General features: G+C 52.3%; 8 protein-coding genes across 8 annotated transcripts; 4 read left to right on the forward strand and 4 right to left on the reverse strand.

Moving 5' to 3' along the window:
• Positions 1-665: 665 nt before the first annotated feature.
• Positions 666-3,552, forward strand: V2A60_005595 (nucleotide hydrolase-domain-containing protein; the record flags this gene model as incomplete). Its single annotated transcript, XM_083256904.1, has 4 exons — positions 666-1,203; positions 1,268-1,522; positions 2,194-2,837; positions 2,893-3,552. 4 exons carry the CDS (start codon positions 666-668, stop codon positions 3,550-3,552), a joined length of 2,097 nt encoding a protein of 698 aa, XP_083113030.1.
• Positions 3,553-4,532: 980 nt separating this feature from the next.
• On the reverse strand, positions 4,533-10,777 carry V2A60_005596 (AP-1 complex accessory protein LAA1; the record flags this gene model as incomplete). The annotated part of the gene is made up of 2 exons (XM_083256905.1): positions 4,533-5,018; positions 5,072-10,777. The coding sequence occupies 2 exons, from the start codon at positions 10,775-10,777 to the stop codon at positions 4,533-4,535; spliced, it is 6,192 nt and encodes a 2,063-aa protein (XP_083113031.1).
• Positions 10,778-11,368: 591 nt separating this feature from the next.
• V2A60_005597 (post-initiation translation factor DPC29) lies at positions 11,369-12,163 on the forward strand (the record flags this gene model as incomplete). The annotated part of the gene is made up of 3 exons (XM_083256906.1): positions 11,369-11,381; positions 11,434-11,496; positions 11,550-12,163. The coding sequence occupies 3 exons, from the start codon at positions 11,369-11,371 to the stop codon at positions 12,161-12,163; spliced, it is 690 nt and encodes a 229-aa protein (XP_083113032.1).
• Positions 12,164-12,408: 245 nt separating this feature from the next.
• V2A60_005598 (uncharacterized protein) lies at positions 12,409-12,758 on the reverse strand (the record flags this gene model as incomplete). The annotated part of the gene is made up of 2 exons (XM_083256907.1): positions 12,409-12,654; positions 12,729-12,758. 2 exons carry the CDS (start codon positions 12,756-12,758, stop codon positions 12,409-12,411), a joined length of 276 nt encoding a protein of 91 aa, XP_083113033.1.
• Positions 12,759-13,218: 460 nt separating this feature from the next.
• On the reverse strand, positions 13,219-13,889 carry V2A60_005599 (uncharacterized protein; the record flags this gene model as incomplete). Its single annotated transcript, XM_083256908.1, has 2 exons — positions 13,219-13,563; positions 13,620-13,889. The coding sequence occupies 2 exons, from the start codon at positions 13,887-13,889 to the stop codon at positions 13,219-13,221; spliced, it is 615 nt and encodes a 204-aa protein (XP_083113034.1).
• Positions 13,890-14,406: 517 nt separating this feature from the next.
• Positions 14,407-15,041, forward strand: V2A60_005600 (zinc-finger domain-containing protein; the record flags this gene model as incomplete). The annotated part of the gene is made up of 3 exons (XM_083256909.1): positions 14,407-14,673; positions 14,756-14,926; positions 14,979-15,041. The coding sequence occupies 3 exons, from the start codon at positions 14,407-14,409 to the stop codon at positions 15,039-15,041; spliced, it is 501 nt and encodes a 166-aa protein (XP_083113035.1).
• Positions 15,042-16,959: 1,918 nt separating this feature from the next.
• On the forward strand, positions 16,960-18,664 carry V2A60_005601 (Peroxin-3; the record flags this gene model as incomplete). The annotated part of the gene is made up of 3 exons (XM_083256910.1): positions 16,960-17,117; positions 17,184-17,554; positions 17,619-18,664. The coding sequence occupies 3 exons, from the start codon at positions 16,960-16,962 to the stop codon at positions 18,662-18,664; spliced, it is 1,575 nt and encodes a 524-aa protein (XP_083113036.1).
• A 1,505-nt stretch (positions 18,665-20,169) lies between these two features.
• Positions 20,170-22,536, reverse strand: V2A60_005602 (uncharacterized protein; the record flags this gene model as incomplete). Its single annotated transcript, XM_083256911.1, has 1 exon — positions 20,170-22,536. One exon carries the CDS (start codon positions 22,534-22,536, stop codon positions 20,170-20,172), a length of 2,367 nt encoding a protein of 788 aa, XP_083113037.1.
• Between the last annotated feature and the right edge of the window lie 1,537 nt (positions 22,537-24,073).

The following is a 24,073-nucleotide window of genomic DNA, read 5'->3' on the forward strand; positions in this document are numbered from 1 at the left end:
GCAAAGCGAGCAGCTTGGGCGTTGTGACACTTTTTAACGCAACATGTGGCTCTTGATACAGCTGTATCCAGCCCCAACAATGAGCTCCTCTGTCGTGCCTTTCCAGAGTCCCCTACCAGTCGCCAAATCCGCCCCCTCCTGTATCACGTTACGCCACGCACTTGTTGTAAATTGACAGAGTTACATGACTGTAACAACCCAAAACGAAACGACATCCTTTTACTATTGGCATGCTTGGTGATGAGGTGGCTGCAGTCACTGTGCCCGTCACCTTCTCGGTAGAGCGTTTAGGCATATGAGCGGTCTTTAATATCGCACATCAAACCCCGACAAGGGATGTTGAGAATAAAGCCTCAAATAAACCTCAATAAAGTTCGATCCGTGTATAATGCTGTTTAGCAGTCTCTTCATTTCCACTTTCGTCTCCAGCTCAACTTTCAATCTACATACTCTCGGAGCTGCACAAACCGTTATCCAGCGACCCCACCGCTTACCTCTTTGGGACAACAGCTTGCGCCGGCGCTTTGCTGCCCAGCCGCTGCCAACTTTCTTGTGCCTCCAACAGCACCACCTTCTTTTGACAGCTGCAGCTGGGAAGCTTTTTGGACCAAGCCGCATCAAATCCGCCAGTGGACCGTTCCAGTCTCTCTGCACAACTATCCATCATGTCGACAATACCCGTGGGCACCGTCCAGTCGGGCAATCCGCCCGTCCTCCCCCTCGACTTTAACGCGAACCAGCCGCCCAAGGTGAGGGTCTATCCCTTCTCCAACTACACCTTTGGCGTCAAGGAGACGCAACCCGAGGAAGATCCGTCCGTCATTGCACGATTGAAGCGTCTCGAGGAGCACTATGCCGAGCATGGTATGCGCCGCACCTGCGAGGGCATCCTGGTCTGCCACGAGCACAACCAGCCGCACATTCTCATGCTGCAAATCGCAAACGCCTTCTTCAAGCTTCCTGGAGATTACCTGCGGCCCGAGGACGACGAGATCGAAGGTTTCAAGGCGCGTCTCGACGAGCGCCTAGCACCTGTTGGCCGCCTCGGCGAGGACGAGAAGGATGGCGAGTGGGAGATTGGCGAGTGCCTGTCGCAATGGTGGCGGCCCAACTTTGAAACTTTCATGTACCCGTTTGTGCCCGCGCATGTTACCCGCCCCAAGGAGTGCAAGAAGATCTACCTCATTCACTTGCCCAAGAACAGTATGCCTTCATATCTCCCGCTATGATTACGCTCTAGTCTCGCGTTTGCTAACATTTCACGCAGAGGTGCTTAGCGTTCCAAAGAACATGAAGCTGCTCGCCGTACCTCTCTTTGAGCTGTATGAAAATAGCGGTCGTTACGGTCCTCAACTCTCTGCGATCCCACACATATTGAGCCGCTACAACTTTGAATTTGTCGACGAGGACGGCAAGGTTGTCAAGGTTACGCCTGGAGACGGTTCCAAAGCTGGAGACCAGCCTCCCAAAACAAAAGTCCTTGTTGGTGACGACACAGACATGAAAGAGGAGAACGGAACAAGTTAGTGCGTTTGAATTCATTGGCGACGGTGTTGGGCGTATGGATATTTAATTTTTGGTCTTTACCCAAGGCAAGCCGGTGTGGGCATATTGCATCAATGTAGTCATAGCTAGACAAGGTGAAAATAAAGCTCCTTTGCGTTTGCTTCATCTCATAGGCGTTAAATATATGCACAGACGTGTATTGCACCCTATTTTCCTCGCCTTGAGTCGTCGAATGTAATCCAGGGCGACATGCCAAACCAAGGTTGCCCCGCCCTAGCCCCCCAATTGGGCAATATTGTAAACATCACAGCGCTCCAGGTCAATCAATCAACAACCTTCACCATTTGCGCCCGAGGCAAAATACCCGCTACGCGCGATTTTTGGCGCCATGTATGCTTCGCCAGTGTTTCTTTGTATGCCAGACGCTTCGAATGATCATCCCAGTCGCCCCGATTCCAAGCTGACCAGGACCCATCACAGCCACTCCTCTCTGCAGAGCGAGTCCTGACGGCAGCCTCGTTGCCACGTTGAATTCCCAAACCATATCTGTGCGCTCAGTCGAGACATTGCAGGTGGAGAATACTTTCTCACTTCCGTCTGCTCTCGGCCGTGTGAATTCGCTTCAATGGTCCCCTTCATCAACACGGCTGATGGTCTGCTCGGGCGAAGCTGTCCATGTCTTTTCAGCCAGCATTGATTCGCCCTTTCATGCCGCCATCAGCAGTCCCCTGCTCCCTGGCGAAACGGCAAATATAGCAAGGTTTGGCTCTCGTGATAGCGAGGTTCTAGTTTGCTCGCCCTCGGGTCTCAAGCTTGCTATATTCAACCTTTCAACCTCCAAAGTGGTCGAGGTGGCCAACCCAAAATTTCACCATCCAAACTCAGTGGGCCGCAGCTACTCTGTGCGACCTCAAACCGAGCACCTGGCCGTTTTGACGCGACTAAATGGCAAGGACTTTGTGAGCATACATCACCCTATCTCCAGGCAGGTGCAGAAGGCCTGGGCTGTCGAGACAGTTGATGCACAGGCTGTCTGCTGGACGCCCGATGGAAAGTGGCTGATGCTGTGGGAAGCTGCAGCTCATGGGCATAAGTTGGTTGTCCATACGGCAGATGGACAACATTTCAGAACCATAACGGGCGCCAACCTATCCGATAGCCCGGACATTTCGCTGGAGCTAGGCATAAAGGCCTGCCAGTCGAGCCACACTTCAGACCTGTGCGCTATTGGCGACCACAGCCGCGGCATTGTGATACTTCAAACAGACTCATGGAGGAGCAAAGAAGCATTCACCCACCCTGTGACGATAGTACCTCAGGACACATTACACGTACGTTGATCACAGGGTGCCAACGCCAGAATCCCGTCACTGATTAGTGCTACAGGTATGGCAAGAGCAGCTGAATACATCTAGAGACGGCCAGACAGTACACACATTTCAGCGCGCGACACAGCCCATCTCACCGCCAGGTGTGCCATCTGACGGCAAAACGATAGAAGCGAAGCCCGGGTGTTCAAGCCTCGCCTTTGACGCGTCATCAACACTCCTCGCCACAAAGCTCGATGATGCACCGTGCACAATCTGGATCTGGGATATTGCAGCCGCAGAGCTACGAGCTGTGCTGGTATTCCATTCTGTTGTCACCTTTGCGTGGCACAAGCACTTACGGGAGCTGCTTCTCATCACTTCGCAGGACGAAAGCCGACAGGGGCTCTCGTACCTATGGGACCCGCTTCTACAAGGTCCAACACCGGTGGTACCCGAGGAGTTCATCTCCGTGAAGAATTCGGTCGGTGCACCAATCAAGGCGCAGATTTCGTGGATCAACACAGACCTGGACTATCCGCTGGCGTTGCTGTCCACAGCACAGCAGTATCGGGTCTTATCATTAGGGGAGGGGGACCAGGTCCCGGAGACCTGGCAAGGTGCTTCAAAATGGGACAACGAAACCCCGAGGAAGAGGGAATTTGACCCTGATATCTCTGACATATCCATCGATGACGGAGCCCCGGTGGAGGACACATTTTCATTCCGAAAGACCTGATACAAACCGTCTCGGGGTTACAAAATTAGCTGCAGCCTGCCTGGATGAACAAGAGCACATGTGACCCTTAATTCTTCGCGTCCAAGCTGTACAAAAGGCTGCGAATCTTGTGTGTAACGGACACCCGCACTTTCCCTACCAATACGTGTTGGTGTCGGTGCGGCGTGTCGTGAAGCACAGCATGAGCCTTTTCAAGGTTACCGTGATTCTCAGCAAGCTCACGAGCATATGAATAAGAAGATGAGAACGCGGACGTGCCGATTTGCAACTTGCACCATCTGCTCAATACGAGCTTTCCGACTATTCGAAGCCATGGAAAGCACGAACCCTCAGCGGCTCCCGGTTCCCGGCTCGGAGAACCAGCCCCCGGCCTACTCGAGCCCTAACAGCAGACCGAGGACACGGAGAGCGAACCCGCGAAGAAACTACCTCCGGAGTAACGAGACGAACAGCAGGAGCAGCCAGAGCGACTGGCGCAGTGGCCCCAAACAAGAGCCACGTCCCGACTCGGCGGACAAGAAAGCAGAGCCTGCCACCGAGCAGCCAAACGCCGATCCTTGCCGGCAGGCAGAAGAGCGCGGCGGCACGTCCGATGACGGCAAAACACGCCAACCGGACACCGCGCCGCAGAGTGTCGTTGCGGACGGCTGTGGCCGGCCGTGTCCGCCTCACGAGGGGCCCAAACACAGTTACATTGCCCCAAACGGGATAGTGATCGCAAACGGCTCCAGGAGACCGTTTGACGCGAGGATGGGACTACAGGTTTCGAGCAACAAGGAAGCAGGCGCGAAGAAATGAAGCAGGTTGCAACGGATCGCTCGAGGCAGTTGGCTTTTGGCGGTCTATGATAAAGTTTCTTCTTTTCTAATATAAATACCCATTTTCCCCACTTCATCCGTTCAAGTCTTGATCATAACCACCTGTATCATCCTCGTACAAAACACAATAAAAAGAAAACAACATGTCTCATTACCTCTTAATCATACGGAGCCACCAAAGTTCATCTTGAGCTGAATGGCGGGCTGGCCCGATGCATCTGTGTTATTCTGGCTCGCGTTGCTCGACGCCTGCCGCGCCGAGCGCACCACTTCCTCCAGCAGGCCCCTTTGAGCGGTGCTCATGGCACCGACGATACTCCGGAAGACGTCCTGGTTGATGGCCGCCACCTCGAGCAGCCGGGCGCTCGTCTCTGGGTACCTTTCTTCGCCCTCGGCCGTCGCGCGTGCCATGAGCATGGGGATGACAAGAGACATGGCGGCGGGGGTGCGCTCCGTGTTGACGACACCGGCGTAGAGGCACAAGCTATGCGCGATGAGAGAGCGCGCCTGCTCTGGGTCCTCGGGCTCCACGTTGGTGACAAAGGCGATGAGGCGGGGAACAAGGTACCGAGCAATGGTGACGTCGGAAGATGAGGGTGAGCTCTGTAGGAGCAAAGATCGGATGCAGTTGGCGGCAATCTTGGCAGTCTATTTCAATTGTTAAACAATGAGTGGAGTACTGGGACTGAGGGTCAACATACCATGCGGTCGGTGAGACAGTCTAGAAGTTCGTCAAGATATCTGACAACGAGCGGCTCGGATGCGGGGAGGTGGTTGTTCCCTCCAGTGAAAAGGATGGTCGTCGCTAGCATGCAGTTTCTGACGCAGAGCAGCGATGTTGGCACTTCGCGTTTCTGGGCGTTGAGGTAGATGGACAGGAAGCGTCGTAGGCATCCCTGTAGCTGCACGTCAGTCACTGAGGAACCGTCGGAAGCAATCTTCCGCGAGCCGCTCATGCTACCAATGAAACGTTTAAAGGTGGCAAGCGATTGTGGAACGATGAGCTCTTGACAACTTGGCGTAGCGAGTATGGTGGCAAATATGTGAATGATGCATGCATGTAAGTCCGACTTGATGATAGTCGGAAATACCTCGGCAGCGTCAACAAGAGCATCCATTGATGTACGAATAAGAACGAGAGTCTCTTCGTTTATTTGGTGCCGCACTGGCTGGTTGCCTTCGGTCAAGTTGGGCAGCAACCCCGACAAGACCAGGACAATGATTCTAGTCAGCTCAAAGAGCTGGTCAATGTCCTCTGACAAGTCACCCTCTTCAGAACCTTGACGGCGAGCAGAGGGGTGGGTGACGCACATGCCGCGCGCGATATCCACAATAACTGTTTGCACATCAATACCTTCCGTCAATACAAGGCGGTCAAGCAGGTCCATCGTCTCGGCAAATACATCGGGGCGGTAGATGGCGTGTCCGGAGACGCTGGGGTGCAGAATGCGCTTCAGAGCTTTCAGAATGGCTAGTGTTTGGTCTCGAGTAGCCAATGAGTCAGATTGTCCGGGCCGGATGGCAAGTGATTCGAAAGCCAAGCCAAACAAGACAAAGAAAAAGGCTACCGGCTCATCGCGGTAGTTGATGCCGGCTTTGCGCTGGCCGTTTGTAGCTGCTTCGCTCGATTCCTTGCCGTCGAGGGCATCAAAAACGAACTCGCTATCTTGCTCGATCAGAGAGGCGATGGCATCCACAAGCTTTAACCAGGCGTCTTGGTAGAATCTAAGAAGCGTCTCGCGATTCAGGGCAGCATAGATTGAGTCCAGGCTTCCAGACAACGAGGGGGGGCCTAGCGTCATGGAAATATCCGGCTCAAATCTCAGTCGAGCAAATTCGCGTAGTGACTCCAGCCAAAGCGGTGTGAGTCTGCCAATATGTGGCTTGAGAACATCTAGCAGATACTTCTGCTCGCTACTCGCGACCTGAAGCTCGGCCCATGCGGAGAATACGGCTATCTTGACCATAGTCTGCGCATTTGAAGAAAGGCCTTTGAGATCGCCGATACCTGCATACTCATCATCAGACGAGAAGTTCTCCAAGGCATTGACGAGTGTCTTCAGGATACGGCCCATGCGCTCGACATCAGTAACGATTCCTATGGAAATAAAGTTGGCGCAGACATTAACTGCTTCCGAAGCAAGCTCTGGAGAAGAGTCGGCAGCAAAGGCTGGTGTGAGGGCGGAACTGATTTGTGCCTGGTATTGCTCAAGCAGCATAGCTTCTTCGAAATCCGGATCAGGTATCTTTCCAAACATCTTCAAGACGGCACCAATGATCTTTACTCCCCATATGCGGAGCTCCAGCACACCAGACGTCGACGCGGAAAATGCCATGCGAACGACTTCAGCAATCTTGTCTTGAAGTGCTGCCTGGGCTGCCGATTCCCCGTTTGTAGCAACATCCTTAGCGACCATGGCGAAGATATCTCCAATGCAAGAGATAGCAAACGTGGTCACCTGCCATCGAAGAGGCTCAGCGTCAGTTGAAGAACTTGCATCCTTACCATCTTTGGCTGTTTCAGTCGCAGCGGCAGCGAAGCCAGCAACCTCTTCATCATTCAAGTCAACCGCGCCTCCAGATGGCTTTACCAATGTTACTTCAGCCTTTTGTTTGACGCGCGTCAGCCGGAGAACCCTCTGGAGTTGATCCAGCCATTCATTTGTCTCAACAAGACAGGTCTGCTGGAGCCAGTTCCTAAGGATATTTTTGATGCCGTCATGCTCTGGCGTGGCATCAAGCAGCAGCCACAGTTTCTCTTCGAACCCAGTCTCGGCATCTCGCAAGACATCACGAGGGTTTCGCTTCATCATATTGTGTATCCCCTCAATAGCGGCATCTCGTAGCTCGCCGTGCTCGGACGACAAGTACCGCTGAAGCAATCGCACGTAGTCTGAGTAATGCATTTCTCCAGGTGCATATAGAGACAGGTGTTCGAAGCACATCAAAGCAGCGCTTTCCACCTGCTTATCATTCGATTCCTGGAACTGATCAACGAGTGTAAAAATGAGTTCTCTCGATTTCTTGGAGTCTTGTAAGTCCGGACCAAGCACATTGATCAAAGAATCAATGCATCGTGCGATGGCAGCTGATGTAGAAAGCTCTGTCTCAAGCGTCATCGTAATTGCAGATGGGATCTCTGGGTGATGTGTTTCGGAGACAAACAATTGAGCGAGCATCCCAAGAGTGCTAGGAACGTAGCCAGAGAAGCTCAGACCCGCAGCATCGGCCGCAAGAGATAAAGCTTCCAGAGCCCAGTAGTGCACAATAGGATGGGGGTCATTGCAAAGCGACATCAGAATGCCCAAAATAGTCTTGAGATGATAGCCAGCTGCCATACCACCTACTTTGGTTTGAATGGATCCAAGAGCCATGGCACAGCCCGCTCGCGCACTCGGCTCGCGGTTGCTGACGATGGTATCCACCAAGTACTTGATTTCATGATTCGTGAATGCGTTTCCATATACGTTGCAGAGCCTAGCTGTAGCTGCGTACCCCAGGCTTCGCACGTACTGATCTTGGTCAATGACAAAGTCCCGAACAATATCCTGCAGTAGCTTCTCAACAGCTGTGTTGGCAATATCGCCAGCGGGAGACTTTGTCTCTTTCGTTGCAACCCGCATGGTGGCCAAAACTGCGGTAGCCACATTGACGCTGATGGCTGCATTCCTTGCAAGATCGCGTTGGAGAGAACTTGACGATCCAAAGGTTCGAATTTGTTCCAGGATACTTTCCTGAACTTTGGCAGGTGTAAGGGGAAATGCGAAAGCAAACAATTGGATTGCCATATTAATAACTTCTGTGGCTGGAGGATCAGGCCTGGTATCATTGAGATCGAGGTTACCGATGTAGAGGGCAGATGCATCATGTTCAAGGCTGCCACAAATGGGCGATAGCAGGACGCTGTCAATTACTTCCTCGGGTGAGTCGGGCCGGGAAACGTCTTGGATGGTGGATTCATGTTGACCGGGCAAGCTACGGACATTGTACCCATGAACAAGACCAGCCAGCCCGAAGCCATCATTATCATCCACGTCCCAAATAGACTCGTAGGTGGCCGCAGCATTGGCAATAGAAGCGCTTAGTGAGTTGGCAGAGTAGTTGTCGGGATCTGCGAACAGAGAAATGGCGAGAGTGAGCAAGTTGGATTGTAGAAGGGCTTCGCTACCACCCGCAGGACTTTGGTTAACCAGCTTGACGTAACACTGGAGAACTCGGCGCTGAACCATTTTTTCGAGATCCTGCAGTTGAATTGCAGGCGTCAATCGCTGTGAAAGATCTTCGCTGGTTTTCTTGCTCGGAAGCGTTTTTAGGAAAGCTGTTGTACTTTGCAACATGGTAGCAATACGCTTGGACACATCCACAGTCAATAAGCGATTGTTGAATTCGAGGAACGCCAATATAGATCCCAGAGCGCACTCTCGCACGTGCGTGAGGAAAGACGCCTCGAGTAAACTTCTCGATGTCGTATTGTCTTTAGCCAGGGGCTTTGGTAGTGCATTCTTCCAAAGTAATAGAAGTTGTGATAGATGAATCTTGACAAAGTTGGGCCCAAGGGACATGAGACCACCAATCAAGATCCATGCTACCTGAATCTGGGTACTTGAGACTCGAAGCTCCGACTTGCTCGAGGATTTGAGTAGATTGGTTGCCATGGTCAGAACACGACTGTTGATATCTAGGGAACCGTGGAGCGGCCGTAACGGACTTGAGCTGAGAGTCGCCGCTAAGCCATGTGCCAAACCGATACATCGCCTTTGGGAATTCCTTCCGCCAGCAAGAAGCGAGAGCTCACGGGTTAGACTGTTCATGCAGACAGAGAGGCACGGTAATAACTGCTGAGGGCATGCTACCGTGAAAATCTTCATGCACTGTGAGGCAAACACCTGAACAGAATAACTTGGGTGCTGAAATACTTGCAGCAGTCCATCGCGACACGATTCAGCAAACTTGTTTGTAGCAGACCCCAAAGACTGAATCAAGGCTGCGACCGCGCGCAGCGCTGTGATTAAAGTTTGCTTTGGCGGCTCAGGACGTTCCGGTAAAGCAGCTGGGTAGTTTTTCAGAATGCTATTAATCAAAACCTCAGCAACTTTGATTTGACCAGATTCTCCCAAGATTTTGTTGCCGATGACGTCGTGAAGGAGGGTATCAATGATTCTGCGCGAGATCAAAAGTCGATAGCGGTTATTGGCGATGCTCGCGTTACCCAGGATATCCGTCGTGAGCGTATCAACAATGAGTAAATAGTTTGGTTCGATGACATTTTCACCCAGTCGGCGAAACAGCTTGCCAAAGCACACGCCCATGGCAGCTCTGGCGCGGTTGGATGTTGTAGGCTTGACGTACTGCGCAGCCAACTGTCGGACGATATCGTCAATTGAAAGAGCAAGATCTTCTTTGCGTTTTGCCCCTGGTGCAGGACTAGCTGTACGGGAAGGAATATCATCGTCGTCACCAACGATACCAGGAAGTGTAGATTGGCGCTTTAGCTTGGGGTTCGTCTTCTTGCCCTTGGTGGGTTTACTGGATGCAGTTTCGGAATATCCCTGCGCATATGCTTCAGCAAGGCAGCTCGCGGCAGCGTGCCGAACCGGGGCAATGGATGAATCAAAGGCTTTGAACATGGCCGTCTCCAGCTTGTCGAAGTCGGATGCGTTCCTGAAGAGACCAGTGTGTTTCAGAAGAGTCTTGAGGCACTGAGAAGCTGCAACAATGACGAGAGATCCCTTGTCACTGGAGGCATGGTTTCTACCCTGCTTCCAGATGTCACGCGCAATGCTCTCTTCAATGGAAGTTTCGACAATGCCGACAATCTTGGCCAGAGCGGTGAACACGGCAGCACGAAGCCCCGCATTGCTGGAAGATGACTTGAGGAGCTTGACAAGGGCCGTACAGCACAGCTGGTGAAGGCCAATTGCGCTATCTCCAGCGGCAGCATACACGTCGCCTAGACAGACGACAGCCGCATGTTTTGCGCGGGTCTCCGTGTCGGATTTCGATCTGGCGCCAGAAATGACGCTGGAGAGGTCATTTATTGTCTCGAAGAGAAGTTTGCGGTCGCCATGAGTGAAGACGTGAGCGAGACATTGTCCCAGGTTGTTGCGAATCACTCTGGACGGCTGAGGAGCGGCGAGGTGGATAATGCGAAAGATTTCCTTCTTGAGGTAGAACTGCTGCGCGCTGCAGTCGTCAGCCTCGAGTCCGCGGACATATTTCGTTAAATCGGTGACGAAGGTAAGAAGAAACAGCTCCTGTTGTTCTGCCGGCAGGGATTGGAGCTTCTGAAGGTCGAGCTCCGGGTTGTTGCTCTTGTTCTCGATGGCGGGCGGTGGTGCTGGAGGCGGTGGCGTGGGCTGGGACTCGGCGGCCGGGGGTGGAGCCTCGGGCTCTTCGTTGGATGACATGCTCTGCTGCTATTTAAATCATCGAGCAGACCGAAGTTGTATTCACAGAGCACTCTCGACGCCCAAAGTGGCGTTTTAGATGTCGTGTGCCGGTTTGGACAGGTTCCAGAGTCCAGACGAGATGCGGCGGATCACAGGGGCAGCGACAGCTACTTGCAGTGACGACCAGCCTAGGAGCTTTGGTGGGTTTTGCTCCCTTTCGGGGGGCACTTTTTACCTGGCGGGGCGGCACTGGTCTCAGGGGAAGATCATTAACCCGTCGCGGATCTGTCCATCATGTAATGCATATGTCGCATCATTTATGTGTTTGCTGAGAAAGAGGCCCAACCGCCCGTGGCTCTCATTTTTTCTTTGTCTTTTTGGATATTCACGATGGCGCTGCCCAAGCGCTTTGCTGGTGCATTGACACAGCTTGTATTCCGCCCAACTACCGTCCCTCGTCTCACGAGATGTCCCGGATGCAAACAGACGATGAGCACGACACGGCCCAGGGAGGCTGGGCATAATAAATGGTCCAAGACGAAACATATTAAAGCTGTGACAGACAAGAAGAAGATGGTTGAACGCACGGCTTTTACGAAATTAATCACCATGTACTCGCGAAGTTTGTGGACTCCATCATACGTGACTTGCAACTTGAACTCACACGACTGTAGTGTATGGAGACGATATTCAGTTTAATCCAGCACTCGCCAGTGCGATTGCGGCTGCAAATAAAGGTAATTGGTAATAGGAGCCATACTCTCGATACGTCTGACAGAATGTCCACCAGCTAGCATCCCAAAGACCCTAATCGAAGGCGCCATTGCCAGTGGCCAAGGCAAATCGGCGTCCGGCGCAAAGTTGGAGCCCATGACCATGGAGTTTCTCTTGCCGCCCGACATCTCTCTAATCATTGACATCGAGACGGACAGCAAGCAGCGCACGCTTCAGGATCTGAAGCTCGCCGTGAAGAAGGCCGGGGGCATCACCGGCTCCACCGCCTTCAACTTTGCCCGCCGCGGCCGGGCCGTGTTCAAGCCAAAGGATGGCGGCGCTGCGCTTTCCGATCTCCTAGACGAGGCGATCGAGCACGACGGCGCGCAGGACGTAGAAGAGAGCGCTGAGGGCGGGTACGTGCTGTGGACGGAGCCATCGGTACTCATGGCCATCGCCAAGGCCTTTGCGTCCAAGTTTGACCTCGAACTGCTCGCGGCCGATATTGTCTGGGCGCCCAACGAGGACACCATGGTGAAATTGAACTCTGACGAATCTGCCACGACCCTGTCTTCTCTTCTCGCGACTTTGAGAGATCACGCAGAAGTCAAGGCTATTTTCGCAAACATCAAGCAAGGACGCGCCACAGAAGAGGCGTGGGAGGCTGTAGAGAGGCATCTTGATGTTTAGTATCCTGCAGATCGCAAACCAAACTATTGTACACTATTGTAGCATACCCATTATAGACTGTAGAATATCATCTTCTTTCATTCCGTTTGCACCGTTACCAAATAAAACGCCACCCAATGCGCCGCCCATGGCGGAAATTTTGTTATATCCTTCTTTCCATCATACAATTTGTTTACACTGCACGCACAGCAAGGGTTTCACGCCTCCGTCGGCACCTTTGACACAACTACCTCGACGCTTGAGAATTAGGAGTCGTTTCCGCTGCTGCCGGCTCCCTCGCTCTTGGCGCGCTGCTGCTCCTCGAAGCGTGCCTGCTTGAAGCGCTGCCGGGCGAGCATGCGGTCGTACTCAACCTTGAGCTCGTCACGGTCGCGCGGCAGTTTGTTGCACTCTTCGGGTCGCGGCCAAAAGTCGGGCACGGAGAAGCGGTTGTCGAGGTTCGTGCCAAAGTAGTACATGATGCCAATGGGAAACATGACATACATGCCGAACTGGTGGAAAGGTCCAGGTCAGCGCTGGTGAGCAAAGGGGTCGCGGGGACGGGCGCAGAGGCACGGTTTCTTACCTTGAACACTTCCAAGTTCAAGCCGCCCATGTTGAGTACGATAGTGCGAGGCTTTTTGGGGTGATTCTGTTGTCTTGTTTGTGGCGATACTGTCGCGCTCGAAGGATGTCGGACGAAAGTGTCAGTGGTATCTCTCACGCCACTAAAATCAGAAGCCAGCCGTGGTCCCGGTGCTAGCTTGATCCCCACAAGTAGCGAAGGTCTACCAATGCGATACTTGCTAAATCAAATGCTGAAGGGCAATCACTTTATTAATATCCATAATCATTTAAAATCCATAGCTTCGATTAGAATGCTAATGTAACACTAGTCTTGGAGAGAGTATCTCTGAATCATAAATCGTGAGACAGACCAGCTGTCTCGGGGCCAAGCACGCCAGTCTCGTCAGAGCATTCGAGGTTTTGCACACTAGGTACTCAGGCTCTACAGGCTTCGTCCATGCATGGTATTATTTACAGGTGGGCTATCACAGAGTCGCCTCCACGCGCCATTACTTGCTACGTCCACCAGGCTTGCGTCGGGGGCAGTCAGAAACTCTGTGACCAGGTTGGTGACAGTTATAGCAAGTCATGGATTTGCCGCTTGGCGAGTTGTCGCCTGCGCCTGAAATGGACGTGATATTGTTCAGTCGCACTTCTTTTTTCCTACGCTTATCGCGGAGTTCCTTGGCCTTGAGTTCTGCAGCCGTTTGGCGTGTGCGCGACTTGGACCGCGATCTACTTTCTTCTCGCTGTGAACCACGTTCTTTGCGTTTTCTGGAATCTAGGCCCTCGCTGTCGTCTGAGCCTTGTCCCGACTCGTTCCCAGATTCGTCGTCGCTCTGATTTTGCGTGCTCTGTACAAAGTGTTAGGGTCGTTTGGCACACAGTGAGCCTAATTACCCTGACGTACCTCATTCTTCGGCTTTGGCTTGTGCGTTGATGTGCGCCCCTTCGCGGCGACATCTTCTCCGTCGCCGCTGTCGTTCTCGGAGTCGATATCACCGTAACCGACGTAGATTATCTTTCGTGATACTGTAGAAGGTTTCACTGTAGCCGACTTCTCAAATTTTGTATTCAAAACCCAGTGAGTATCGCCGGTCGCATGCTGCTGGAGCGCCGCTTTGCGCTTGGCTTCTTGGGCTTGCATCGCAGCATCCACGGATGCCTGGTCAAAGTCCATGCTGAGTCTACCAGCGGGCGATCCATGGTCTAGTTTTCTCTTTTTTGCCGAGTTAGGCTCGGAGTCTGGGGAGGCTGGCGTAGAATTTGATGCGATAGCTCTTTGCATGAATTTCATCGTCAGCAGTCTCGAAGAGACTCCCTTTGGTGTGTCGGGCGCCATGATGGGTAGGTAGAGCTCTCTCAGCTCACGGTGCGCAGGACACAAGTTGCTGAGAAATGAATGACGGAAGTCCTGGGCAGTGATGATGTTGGAAGTAACCCGAATTCGTACTTTAGTTTACCGGTGCTCGATTTCTTGCTTGTTTGTGGAAAATTAGCTGCCGATTTGCAGGCGTCCTGGAACTTTTTCTCTGGAGCTCTCTGGTAGCGGCGCGACGGAAAATAGCTTTTTCCGCGATCTGTAATCCACTCAGTCTAGTTCGTCAACCTGCTATCAGCGGAATCCAAGGCGAATCAGCTGGCAATCCTGCAATCGGGCTCAATTGCATCCTCACTTCACCTACAAATATACAGCCATGGCCTCGCCACAATTGAGGGTACTGGGCGGCCTTGCGCGCAGCGTGCGCGTCTCCCGCCGCGCCTTCAGCGTCTCTGCCCGTCAGCTCGAATCGACTGTTCCGACGACACGGGATGAGTTCAAGACTCCCACCAAGACCGGCGACTCCGTCCCTGTTGAGATTGGCCAGGCTCCCAACCGCGTGGAAGTCTGGTCCCGAAACCAGAAGCCGCGAGCCACTGCCATGACCGGCCCCCGATTTGAGCAGACCGACTTCGAGGTTCAGGTACGGACTTTGTGATTTCCCGTTGCAAGGGGAAACCGGTTGCCTTGGGTTGGGCATTTCAAAGACTAATTCGAACGCGTAGCCTCAACCTCTTTCCGCTATGGAGATGATTCACAAGCAGCCTGTCCGATGGACTCACGACCGAATCGTGGTTTGCGATGGTGGTGGCAGCGCCGCCCACGGGCATCCCAAGATCTTTATCAACACCGATAAGGCTGAGATTGCTACCTGCAACTACTGTGGCACACCTTTCGTGCGTAGAAATTGAATGTCATCTTTGGATATTGTGGGCTAACAATGAATAGGCCAACGAGCACCACCGCAAGCACCTCGAATCGCTTCCAGCGACGTCGTACCCTTTGTCATAATTTAGGAGTTGTTTGTTTGAGAAGGGGCGAGGAATATATCGACTGGCAAGACAATAGATGCTTTGCTTGTGAGTTTTGTACCAGCTTTTACACCATGACTAAAAATTTATTATATTGTATATACCCAATTTGGTGTGCCTGTGAACGTACGGCTGAGGTGTGATCTATCCTGTTTAACCGGCTGCAACCATTTGCTTTGCTCTTGACAAAGGCGAGGCTGCACTAAGAATGATACTGAATGCAGAGGTGTCAAGTGGCGTGTTGATTTAGATGACAAGAAAGGCGCCAGGCTGTTCTGGCAAGTCCTCGGCAGCATTGTTGACATGATGATAAGAGAAATCAGCTGCGGATTGCACTAGCGGGACGCCTACTTGAGCTCTCACAATCTCCATTGGCACAAAAAAATGAATATTATTGATTCCAGCTTCTTCGCTGCCTGTGGTACATGTACCTGGTAACAATCGCGGCGTTATTCTACATTCGGCGAGCGTGGTATCCTACAAGTGTAGCAAGAACATCTTTTCTTCCTTAGTCTTTTTTTTGTAGGGCATATCGAGTCTGCTCTTCTCGAACTATTTGCACTTTTGAATCCCATTTTCCAATGTATGGGGCATCGAAAGCGACGTGTGACGGCCGTGTGTGTGGCTCGGCTGCCGAATAGTTACAGGCATTCAGGGTCTAAGTGACCCTGTCTATTATTTTTATGAGATATTTTTGGAAAATAAAAGAGAGAGAGAGAGAGAAAAGAGGGCCGGTGGTACGATGCGGCACAATTGAGTAGGCAAGTTGAGATAGTTGCCTGTTTGTAAGTCATGCGACCGGAGTGAGAGCAGCACATCCCCAATGGTCCGATTTACGTAGTCAAAATACCTTTTGGTGAATATTGTGAAAAATAAATGGATTCTAGGAACAACGCTACATGAAAAATTTCCTTGGCTCGCGTCGAGGTTGTTTGAGTCTGTTCTGCAAGAATCTGAGAGGGCAGCCAGGGGCATGCTGGCGTTGTACGTTCGGTGATAATGCTCGAGTGACACCATCATAATGACCGAATTCGATATTTCCAGGTTTGTGATTGTGCGACTAGGCAATCTATAATTTTGTATCATGTTCATCAGACGCGACGCCTGTTGCCTGTTCTGACCTCGTTGCCAATGCTATCAGCTGGCTGAAGTTGTTCGCTGAATACCTTTGAGCGCTATTGGCATTTCCTCTCGTTGGAGACATGGAATCTTTGTTCCGCATCGTATAGAATGAATTTTTTTTTTGTTACAATCAATGTGCAGCACAGCATGTATATTATAATGTATGGTGAGCACATGTTGACAGGTTGACTGATCAAGGTAAGTAATGTCGCCGCCGAATCGGGCTAGCTTGTAAAGCTCCAGATTCTGGGGGCCTTTTGTGTCGCATGGCGTTCAAAAGGTACATGTTAACCAAGTGGCAAGGGCAGCAAAAGCTAGGTACCTGCACCACAAGCTCGGCTGTCCTGACCAGCCTGGGGGGCCTGTCTGTTGTCGCTTTCGGGGGCCGAGGCTTCGGCTCGCGCGTCGCCTGCTCCCCGTTTGCCAGCCTGTACTGGTAAAGGGCTGCTGGTCTGGGTCGCGCTCTGAGAACCACCTTTTTTAACCCAGGCAGGGCTTCAGATGATGATAGCTTGACGCCGTCCGCACGTGCGATTCAACTGTCGCCATCTTTACTTCAGCTTGACTTGCAGAAAGAGAATTCTCCCATTTGAAGCGCAAGGTTCCATCTCGGGAAACGCGCATTCAATTCCACATTGTCGTAAGCTCGCAAGCTTATCGACGCCCGACCTGCCCTCTCCCCATGACGGCGCTCGGCACAACACGATCCATCTAAGCTCTCCGCAAAACCCTCCCCATTGCCGAAGCTCAACCTTGCACCACGCGCAGCAGAGACCATGATCTCGTCCGTACGGGGATGGTTTCGTCGAAACCGCACGCCGGTTGCCATTGGCGTCGGCATCGTCGGCGCCGGCTACGTGATCAGCCAATACGTCATGTCCAAGATATCCGACGCGCGTGAGCGCATGACGAGCGAGCGCATCTCAAAAGAAAAGTGAGCATTGCCTCGACAGATACTCCGCACCCTGCCTCGACTTTACTCATCTGACACTCTCTACAGCCTGCGTCGACGCTTTGAGCAAAACCAAGAAGACTGTACCTTTACCGTCCTCGCCCTCCTCCCTACCGCCACCACAAACGTCCTTGCCGAGATGAATACGGAGCAAATCACCTACGAGATCCAGCAGGCCAAGACGGCCAAAGTCATAAAGGCCAACCCATCCGATGCCTCGCCGACGCCGCCCAGCATTGCCGACACCACATTGACCGAAGACGACAGCAAGAGTTCCATCGTGAGCGAGAGCGGCGTCCACGCCAGCCAAGTCTCTCTTCCCCCGCTTACCTCTGTGCCCGAGAATACTGCGCAGGATAGCACCCCATCCAAGCCCCGCCGCTCCAAGCGACAGCTTTGGGACGACTTGATCATCAGCTGTACGCTCATAACATGCCCAGCCCCTTTCTGCCCCCCTCACTGATCTGGCTAACAAAGCTGCAGCCGTTACGCGTGCCTTTACACTCATCTACACCCTCGCGCTGCTGACCATGCTCACCCGTGTGCAGCTCAATCTCCTGGGTCGCCGAAGTTACCTCTCCAGCGTCGTTGCGCTGGCCACCGGCACCCAGTCTGCCACGATTAGCCTCGAGAACAACGACGACGACAACACCGACCAAGCATACGGCAGTGATTTCGATACGAATCGCAAGTACCTCACTTTTAGTTGGTGGCTCCTCAACAAGGGTTGGGTCGACATTATGAAAACGGTCGACAGTGCCGTCCGCTCCGTATTCGGCACCCTCAACCCCCGCGATCTGATTAGCTTTGACCGCTTGTCCGATCTGGTAATCGAAGTTCGCCGACAGGTTGAAGGTTCCACCGCGGAGGAGCGGCGCAGTGCCAACTGGCTCAAGTTTCTGCTCCCACCCCAGGGCCAGGAGGATGAGGTCATCCGCCAGTCCGGCATCCTCGAAGACAACTCGGCCCAGGAGGGCATCCCGGCGCAGCCTTCCCCCGAGGCCCTGCGCAGGCTCCTCGACGAGACGGCGGACCTCATAGAGTCACCTGCGTTCTGCCACGTACTGACACTCCTCCTCGACGCCGGCTTCTCGACGCTGGTGGAGAAGAAGCTGGCAACGGAGGCCTTTGAGCTGCCCGTCGACGAGAGCGGCTTCATGGCCAACCTCATCACCGAGTCCAAGCAGACCAAGGTCGTCCTGCTGCCCAAGATCCTCTCTGTACTGACGCGCCAGGCGCACGTCATCGGCAACGGCGTGCCCAACGAGTACCTCCAGGACATGGAGGCGGTGCGCGGCCTCGAGGCCTTTGCCGCTGTCGTCTACTCGAGCAACTGGGAGAGCGAGGTGCGCGGCGAGGGGCTGATGGAGAGCGCCGTGCACATCAAGCCGGCCGACGCCGCGGCTGAGACGCAGCCTGATACGAGAACGGCGCAGAGCACACAAGGCGACCACAGCATCGTCATGGTTGAGAACCAGGGTAGCAGTTTTGAGAGCGCGTGGAACAAGGCCGTTGAGTCCAAGTCATGAATCGAAAAGGGAAAGCGAGATAAAAAAAAAAAGATAATAAACAGGGAATATAGTAAATTTTCTTACAGTAGCATTGGGAGAGGCGCAGTCCCTGTATAGCAATTGAGATCACTTCTTTGCATGGAACAGCAGCGGGGTGAGTATGCCGGAAGTAATATCATGTTCAATTGGCCCTTCTTATTTGCCACGTTTCTTTACCAAAAATATGATCTTACCAACAGCATAGCTCAAAGATTATTTGACGCCCTGCATCTGCCACGCCCTCACTATCTTCCGTAACAGTGCTTGACATGTCCTCGCGCACACAAAAACTAAGTGTTGATCATGAGAAAAATTATTAAATTAATACATCGCACATTTGAGATCAACATCTTTCATTCGATTTGATTTGCTTCGATGTGATCATATTTATTATAATTTTTTACTTGATAATCATACTCTGTTTAAGAAGACCCTACATGGTCCTTTGAGTAGTATAAGTAAATCTCAGTATTACCTAGGAGAAGGCTTACACCTTTACGATCTATATCGCTAACCTCGCTCAGGGTGAGCCTAACTTGAGCCCCCGAAAGGTCTAGCAACGGCAATCTAGTAGAGAACTTCCTCGAGTATTAGGATAGGTACTCCCTTCACATGCATATCAATGTAGACGAAGGCAGTTTCGATCGAATCATGTGTAGAGATGGACGTATGTCGCTACGACGGCATGCAGCTAGTTCGTACAAAACGCTTTCTGCCCGCGTTGACGTTTAACAGCACTCCGTAGAAAGCACACATTATCTACAATATCCCTTCCTGTTCTTCCATGCTGGTTCTCTCTACCTACTAGTATATTCTAGACAGTCCCCTAGTCCGACACCGTATGAGGGATAGAGCTAGTGTTTGTAGAGTGTTAGAACTGATCGTCCACTACTACACTACTTACCTAGTAGCTCGGTATATCCATGCGCTCATTTTTTTTCAATATCGTCTGGAAACGAATTCTATACAAGTTCACGATAGCAAGCCGGCAACGCCCTTGACAGAAAAGCACGTACTTCCCTGCCCTCTGCGCTCTTCACCTGCAGCGGCATGCGGTGGGGGGACTCGTCCAAAATTCTCTTTATCTACGAGAGTCGGTTGTAGACGCCGTGAAAGTAGGCTTCCGTCGCTTCTTGGTCATTGCGCTTCGTGTACATGTTAGCGTACGAGCTCTCGCAAGCCCTTTACAAGCTACGACGGATAAAACGGGCACTATCATGCACGTCAAATGATCATAGACGCACAACACTTTACTACGGTACTCTTTCACTTACTGACCATCGCCGTGTCTTCTTCATCGACTTTGCGGCGAGCATGACGATGAGCATCTACACCTTGTCCCTGGTGGCGGCAAGACACCGGCCTAGGCGACGGCGACGGCGGAGTGCCTTGGCTCCGCGAGCGAGAATAGGAAGGGTACGAGGTGGGCTAAAATATTGCCTATTGTAGCGACGGGAGAGGGTGCTCGCCGGCCCCGTACTATGTTATACAACATCGGTTGTAACGGTCACATACGTAATGGTGCAGCGTTTGTGACGTCGAATGCGTCGCGAAAAATACTGGAATTGGGAACCCGTATCAACGCCTCTGTCTTTCTTGATGATAATAACTTTGTCAATAGGCGGCCGAGATTTTTTGACGTCGGTCATTTGCCCAGACCCGACTTTTGCACGGAAGGTCCAAGGACCATCTTGGAGCCATAGTGTAGCCGGGCTTCGGCTTTTATTCATGTCTATGTTGCGGGGGTCGAAAATCAACTGCCTCCGCGTTGTTGCTGGAAATTCTTCGACCCAGAACTTCATTGTTGTCTCGATCTCCGTAAGATGCTCCGCCGACTTGCCATCCGCTGCCAAAATTCGCTCAAATTGTGTCTTCGTTATGGTTCTTCTGATGTCATCAGCATCATCAGACACCACTGATGCTTGATAGGAAGCCAGTGACCATGCCGATAAGCCGAGGATAGCCTCCAAGAAATCTTGCTCGGTGTGCCAACCAGGCATTTGATTATCAGCAGCTAAGAATCGTTTCAAAGACAGGTGTACCAAGGAACTGCCCGCTTGGCCGACAGATTTCGAGTACCAAGACAAGTTGGCCGACCAGGTAAAAACGTTAGCTTCTTTCCATGTCTTTTTAATGTTGGCGCGAGAAAAGATAATATCAGCAGCTGCTTCAATAGCGCTCCTCAGCTGACGCGCTGAAGACCGAACTTTGACCAGATCATCGCCCCAGGCATTTGACAATCGCGGACTGGACAGCTCGGCTTGGCTGGTCAATTCCGCAAGTCGCGCCCGCTTGTAGAACAACTGAACACCGATACGTGGCAGGTTCGAATTTGGCGGGCATTCGTGTTTCTTCAGCCAGCTGATGTGTTGTTCCTTTATGTGCTCTTGAAGCTCTGAGGCTGAAGTTGGAGGTGACCCAGAGTAGGTAATCGCACACGCAGGCCCTACACCATTAACGCAAGACTCGAATTCATGAAGTGTCCTCACACCATCAATTGATTGTACACCGGAGTTGGTGCCGGCTATCATCGGAGGTCGCTCACGGTGGAGAGATGCCGACGGCCTGATCTCATCATCTTCTCTATTTGTTTGCATGTGCAGGGCAAGCCAATCCAGCTCATGACCCTGCACTTCATCGTGAAGATGGTACAGCAGATTTTGCTCTTTTTCGAGGCGCTGTGCACGTAGCATGGAACGAATGAAGCTCATCGCCAAGATGGCCCCTAATTGAAATACCGAGATAGCCGAGTGTACTGCCCGCAAACTGACGAACTGCAAGATGAACCCAACCATAGTCACGGCAACGCTGCCGCCGGTCATTTTCGGGCGGTCAGACTGCTGAGAATCTTTCCATGATGTGATGTATTCTCTTTTGAGCGTTAATTTGTCTTGAAATGAACACGAATCAAACGTTTGGTCTCCGATGACTTGGTTTCCAGGCTGCACAACGTGCAGCGATGAAGGCGACGGTCTGCTTAATGGTTTGGTTTTGCGAAAGACCCGTTCTTTGGTGCTGGCATCGATCAAGTGTGCACACAACCACATGCCAGCACATTGCATAATAGTCCCAAAGACCATCATGGGAAAGGCCCAAGACGGAGCAGGAGCGTCGTTCTTCTTCCAGCGCCACTTGTATGTGGCCAACGCAGCAAACAACAGAACTGCAAATTGTAGTACAAGGCCCGTGCATGCGGCCAGCCAGGAGACGTATCTGGGGTATTTTTTAATGCCATAATTGAGAGACAGGTTGGGGTTCGGAGCGAAACCCGATCTGGGTCCTCTTCCAACCTCGCCATCTGCTCTCGTAGGAACACCGTCCTCGGTCCACCCAGCGTCTCTGGCCGCAGAACTGTCAATGTATTCCCGAAACGTATAGATGCCACATTTGGTCTTGGCTTCACTGCATCCGCTGCTTGGCTGCTCATACTGGTAGTAGTTTACGTCATCGGGCACGTGAACCAGTTCGAGAATCTTGGGGCGGCCAAAGACGCGAACGACAGCGCCGTTGCGGTAGAGCTCGCAGGCGTCACGGCTTGTGGAGGAACATAGCTCAGCTTCGGCAACGCCACTGCCCTCCTGGGCACGACCGACAAAGGCGCGCAGGGAAGGGCCGCCGCAGACGCGGATGGCGGAGACGACGGCCGTGAGGATGCCAAGCGGCACCATGGCAAATATGAAGGTGTCGAGCGCCGTGGTGGACTCGCTCAAGAACTGCTTGGTGACTTGCTCGCCGAAGAGGGCCAGGATGGGCGCGAGATCCGAGGCGAGGTTGTTCGAGAAGTCGTCCCACCACCCAGCGCGGGCGGGTGCGGCGATAAGGCAGCACAACAAGAGGTGACGAGGAGGCATTGATTATGGGCCGTCACTACAGGCTCGTTGTGATGAGTTTATGCGTATGTTGAGTTGCGCGATTTTGGCAAACGTCGTTGCAGTATCGCAAGGCAACAGAGGGGAAGCAAGACCTGCAGGGCCATATTGGGCTGCATGGTTGGGTCTGGAGACGGGATACGTCGCGGCGGCTGTCGACGGAGGCTGAACCTGCGGGCGACTTTTGTACTATGCGCGCCGTCATTCGGGATGGAAGTTTATCCCAAGTGTCGATCGATGGCTGTGCAGAAATGGAGAAACCAGGGCAATGGCGACATGCTTGTTTTGTGCCTGGGAATTGTACGAGCAATTGCGTTTGTCGGCAGGTAAGAAAAAGGTAGCTACACCTTTGGGTAGGCTTGTTTGCATCCATTTGGGGACGCACATCTTTATTTCTCGGTAACCATAGAAGCCACAATTTTGACCTGGGCGTGAGCGAGCAGGGTTATGAAGAGATTCGGCCCATGTTCGATCGATGTATTGGTTAAGGTTTTTTTCTTCTTTCGTCGTTCCAGACTCCTATCAAACTCCCGGGACACACTACGGCCGCACTTGTCGATGCACTCGGTCCAGCCGCCATATCTGGCAGCATCTTCGCGGTGTAGATACAAGTAGTGCGTGTTTGTATCTGTCGCAGCATTATGCTTATCAGATGGACAGCCTCAAACACACTCAACTCGCTGTAGGTGGGCGGCGGGCAGACGCTCGGTAATTTTGCGTTGCGGTGTACGCACGCTCGACAAGGCGAGCTCAGAATTCTTACTGGCACAATCGGTCAGTTATAGTTTTTCCTCTTCCGATGCCGCCATGATGCTTCTTGTTCATGGAGCAATATTTGATATCTCGAATAGCACGTTTGCAAGGTTATGTGGAGCCGACTACGTAGACTGCCTATTCCGGGCATAAACTCATCGCTGACGCTAATTAATGTGGAAATATCTGCGGACAGTTTGGCCATAGGTAGGCTAATAGGTTAGCAAGTTAGTAGCTGGCAGTCCGGTTGTCTGGTAGTGACTCGATAGTGTGCAGCCCCCCTTCCCCCATCTCCGCCAGTACGCTAGGAGAAGAACGGGCCTCTTCTCAGGTACTGAGTACTGATAGGTCGCTCGCCGTTTGTACAGGTATCTACCCACCTACCTAGGTACATATGCCATGGGAATGGTTCTATGGATGGCAAGACGTGGGTTTGCCTGATCTGCATGAGCCTCGCTCGTGCCTGGTTCCTAGCACACGTGCACCCACTCACCCAGGGATCATGGCGAAAGAGAAGACACTTTTAGCAGTGATGATGCCTCCGTTTCTTGTATGCCAATATGCGTTTGCACCAGGCTGCCCCCCCACCTACGTCTCATCAGTGGCATCCCCCCGCCTCTAGTATTAGTACGCACAAGTAACCTCACTCCCATAAAGTTTGGCACGTCAGTATACAAAAATAAATTATTCGTCTTCTCTCATACCAGATATCAGCTCTTTTTTATTTCCGTATTTATTCATTTTCTTTCTTCTTTCTTTGCGTTTT

Source organism: Cordyceps javanica, chromosome 3 (genome assembly GCF_051103115.1).
Source record: "Cordyceps javanica chromosome 3, complete sequence".
Taxonomy (NCBI): domain Eukaryota; kingdom Fungi; phylum Ascomycota; class Sordariomycetes; order Hypocreales; family Cordycipitaceae; genus Cordyceps; species Cordyceps javanica.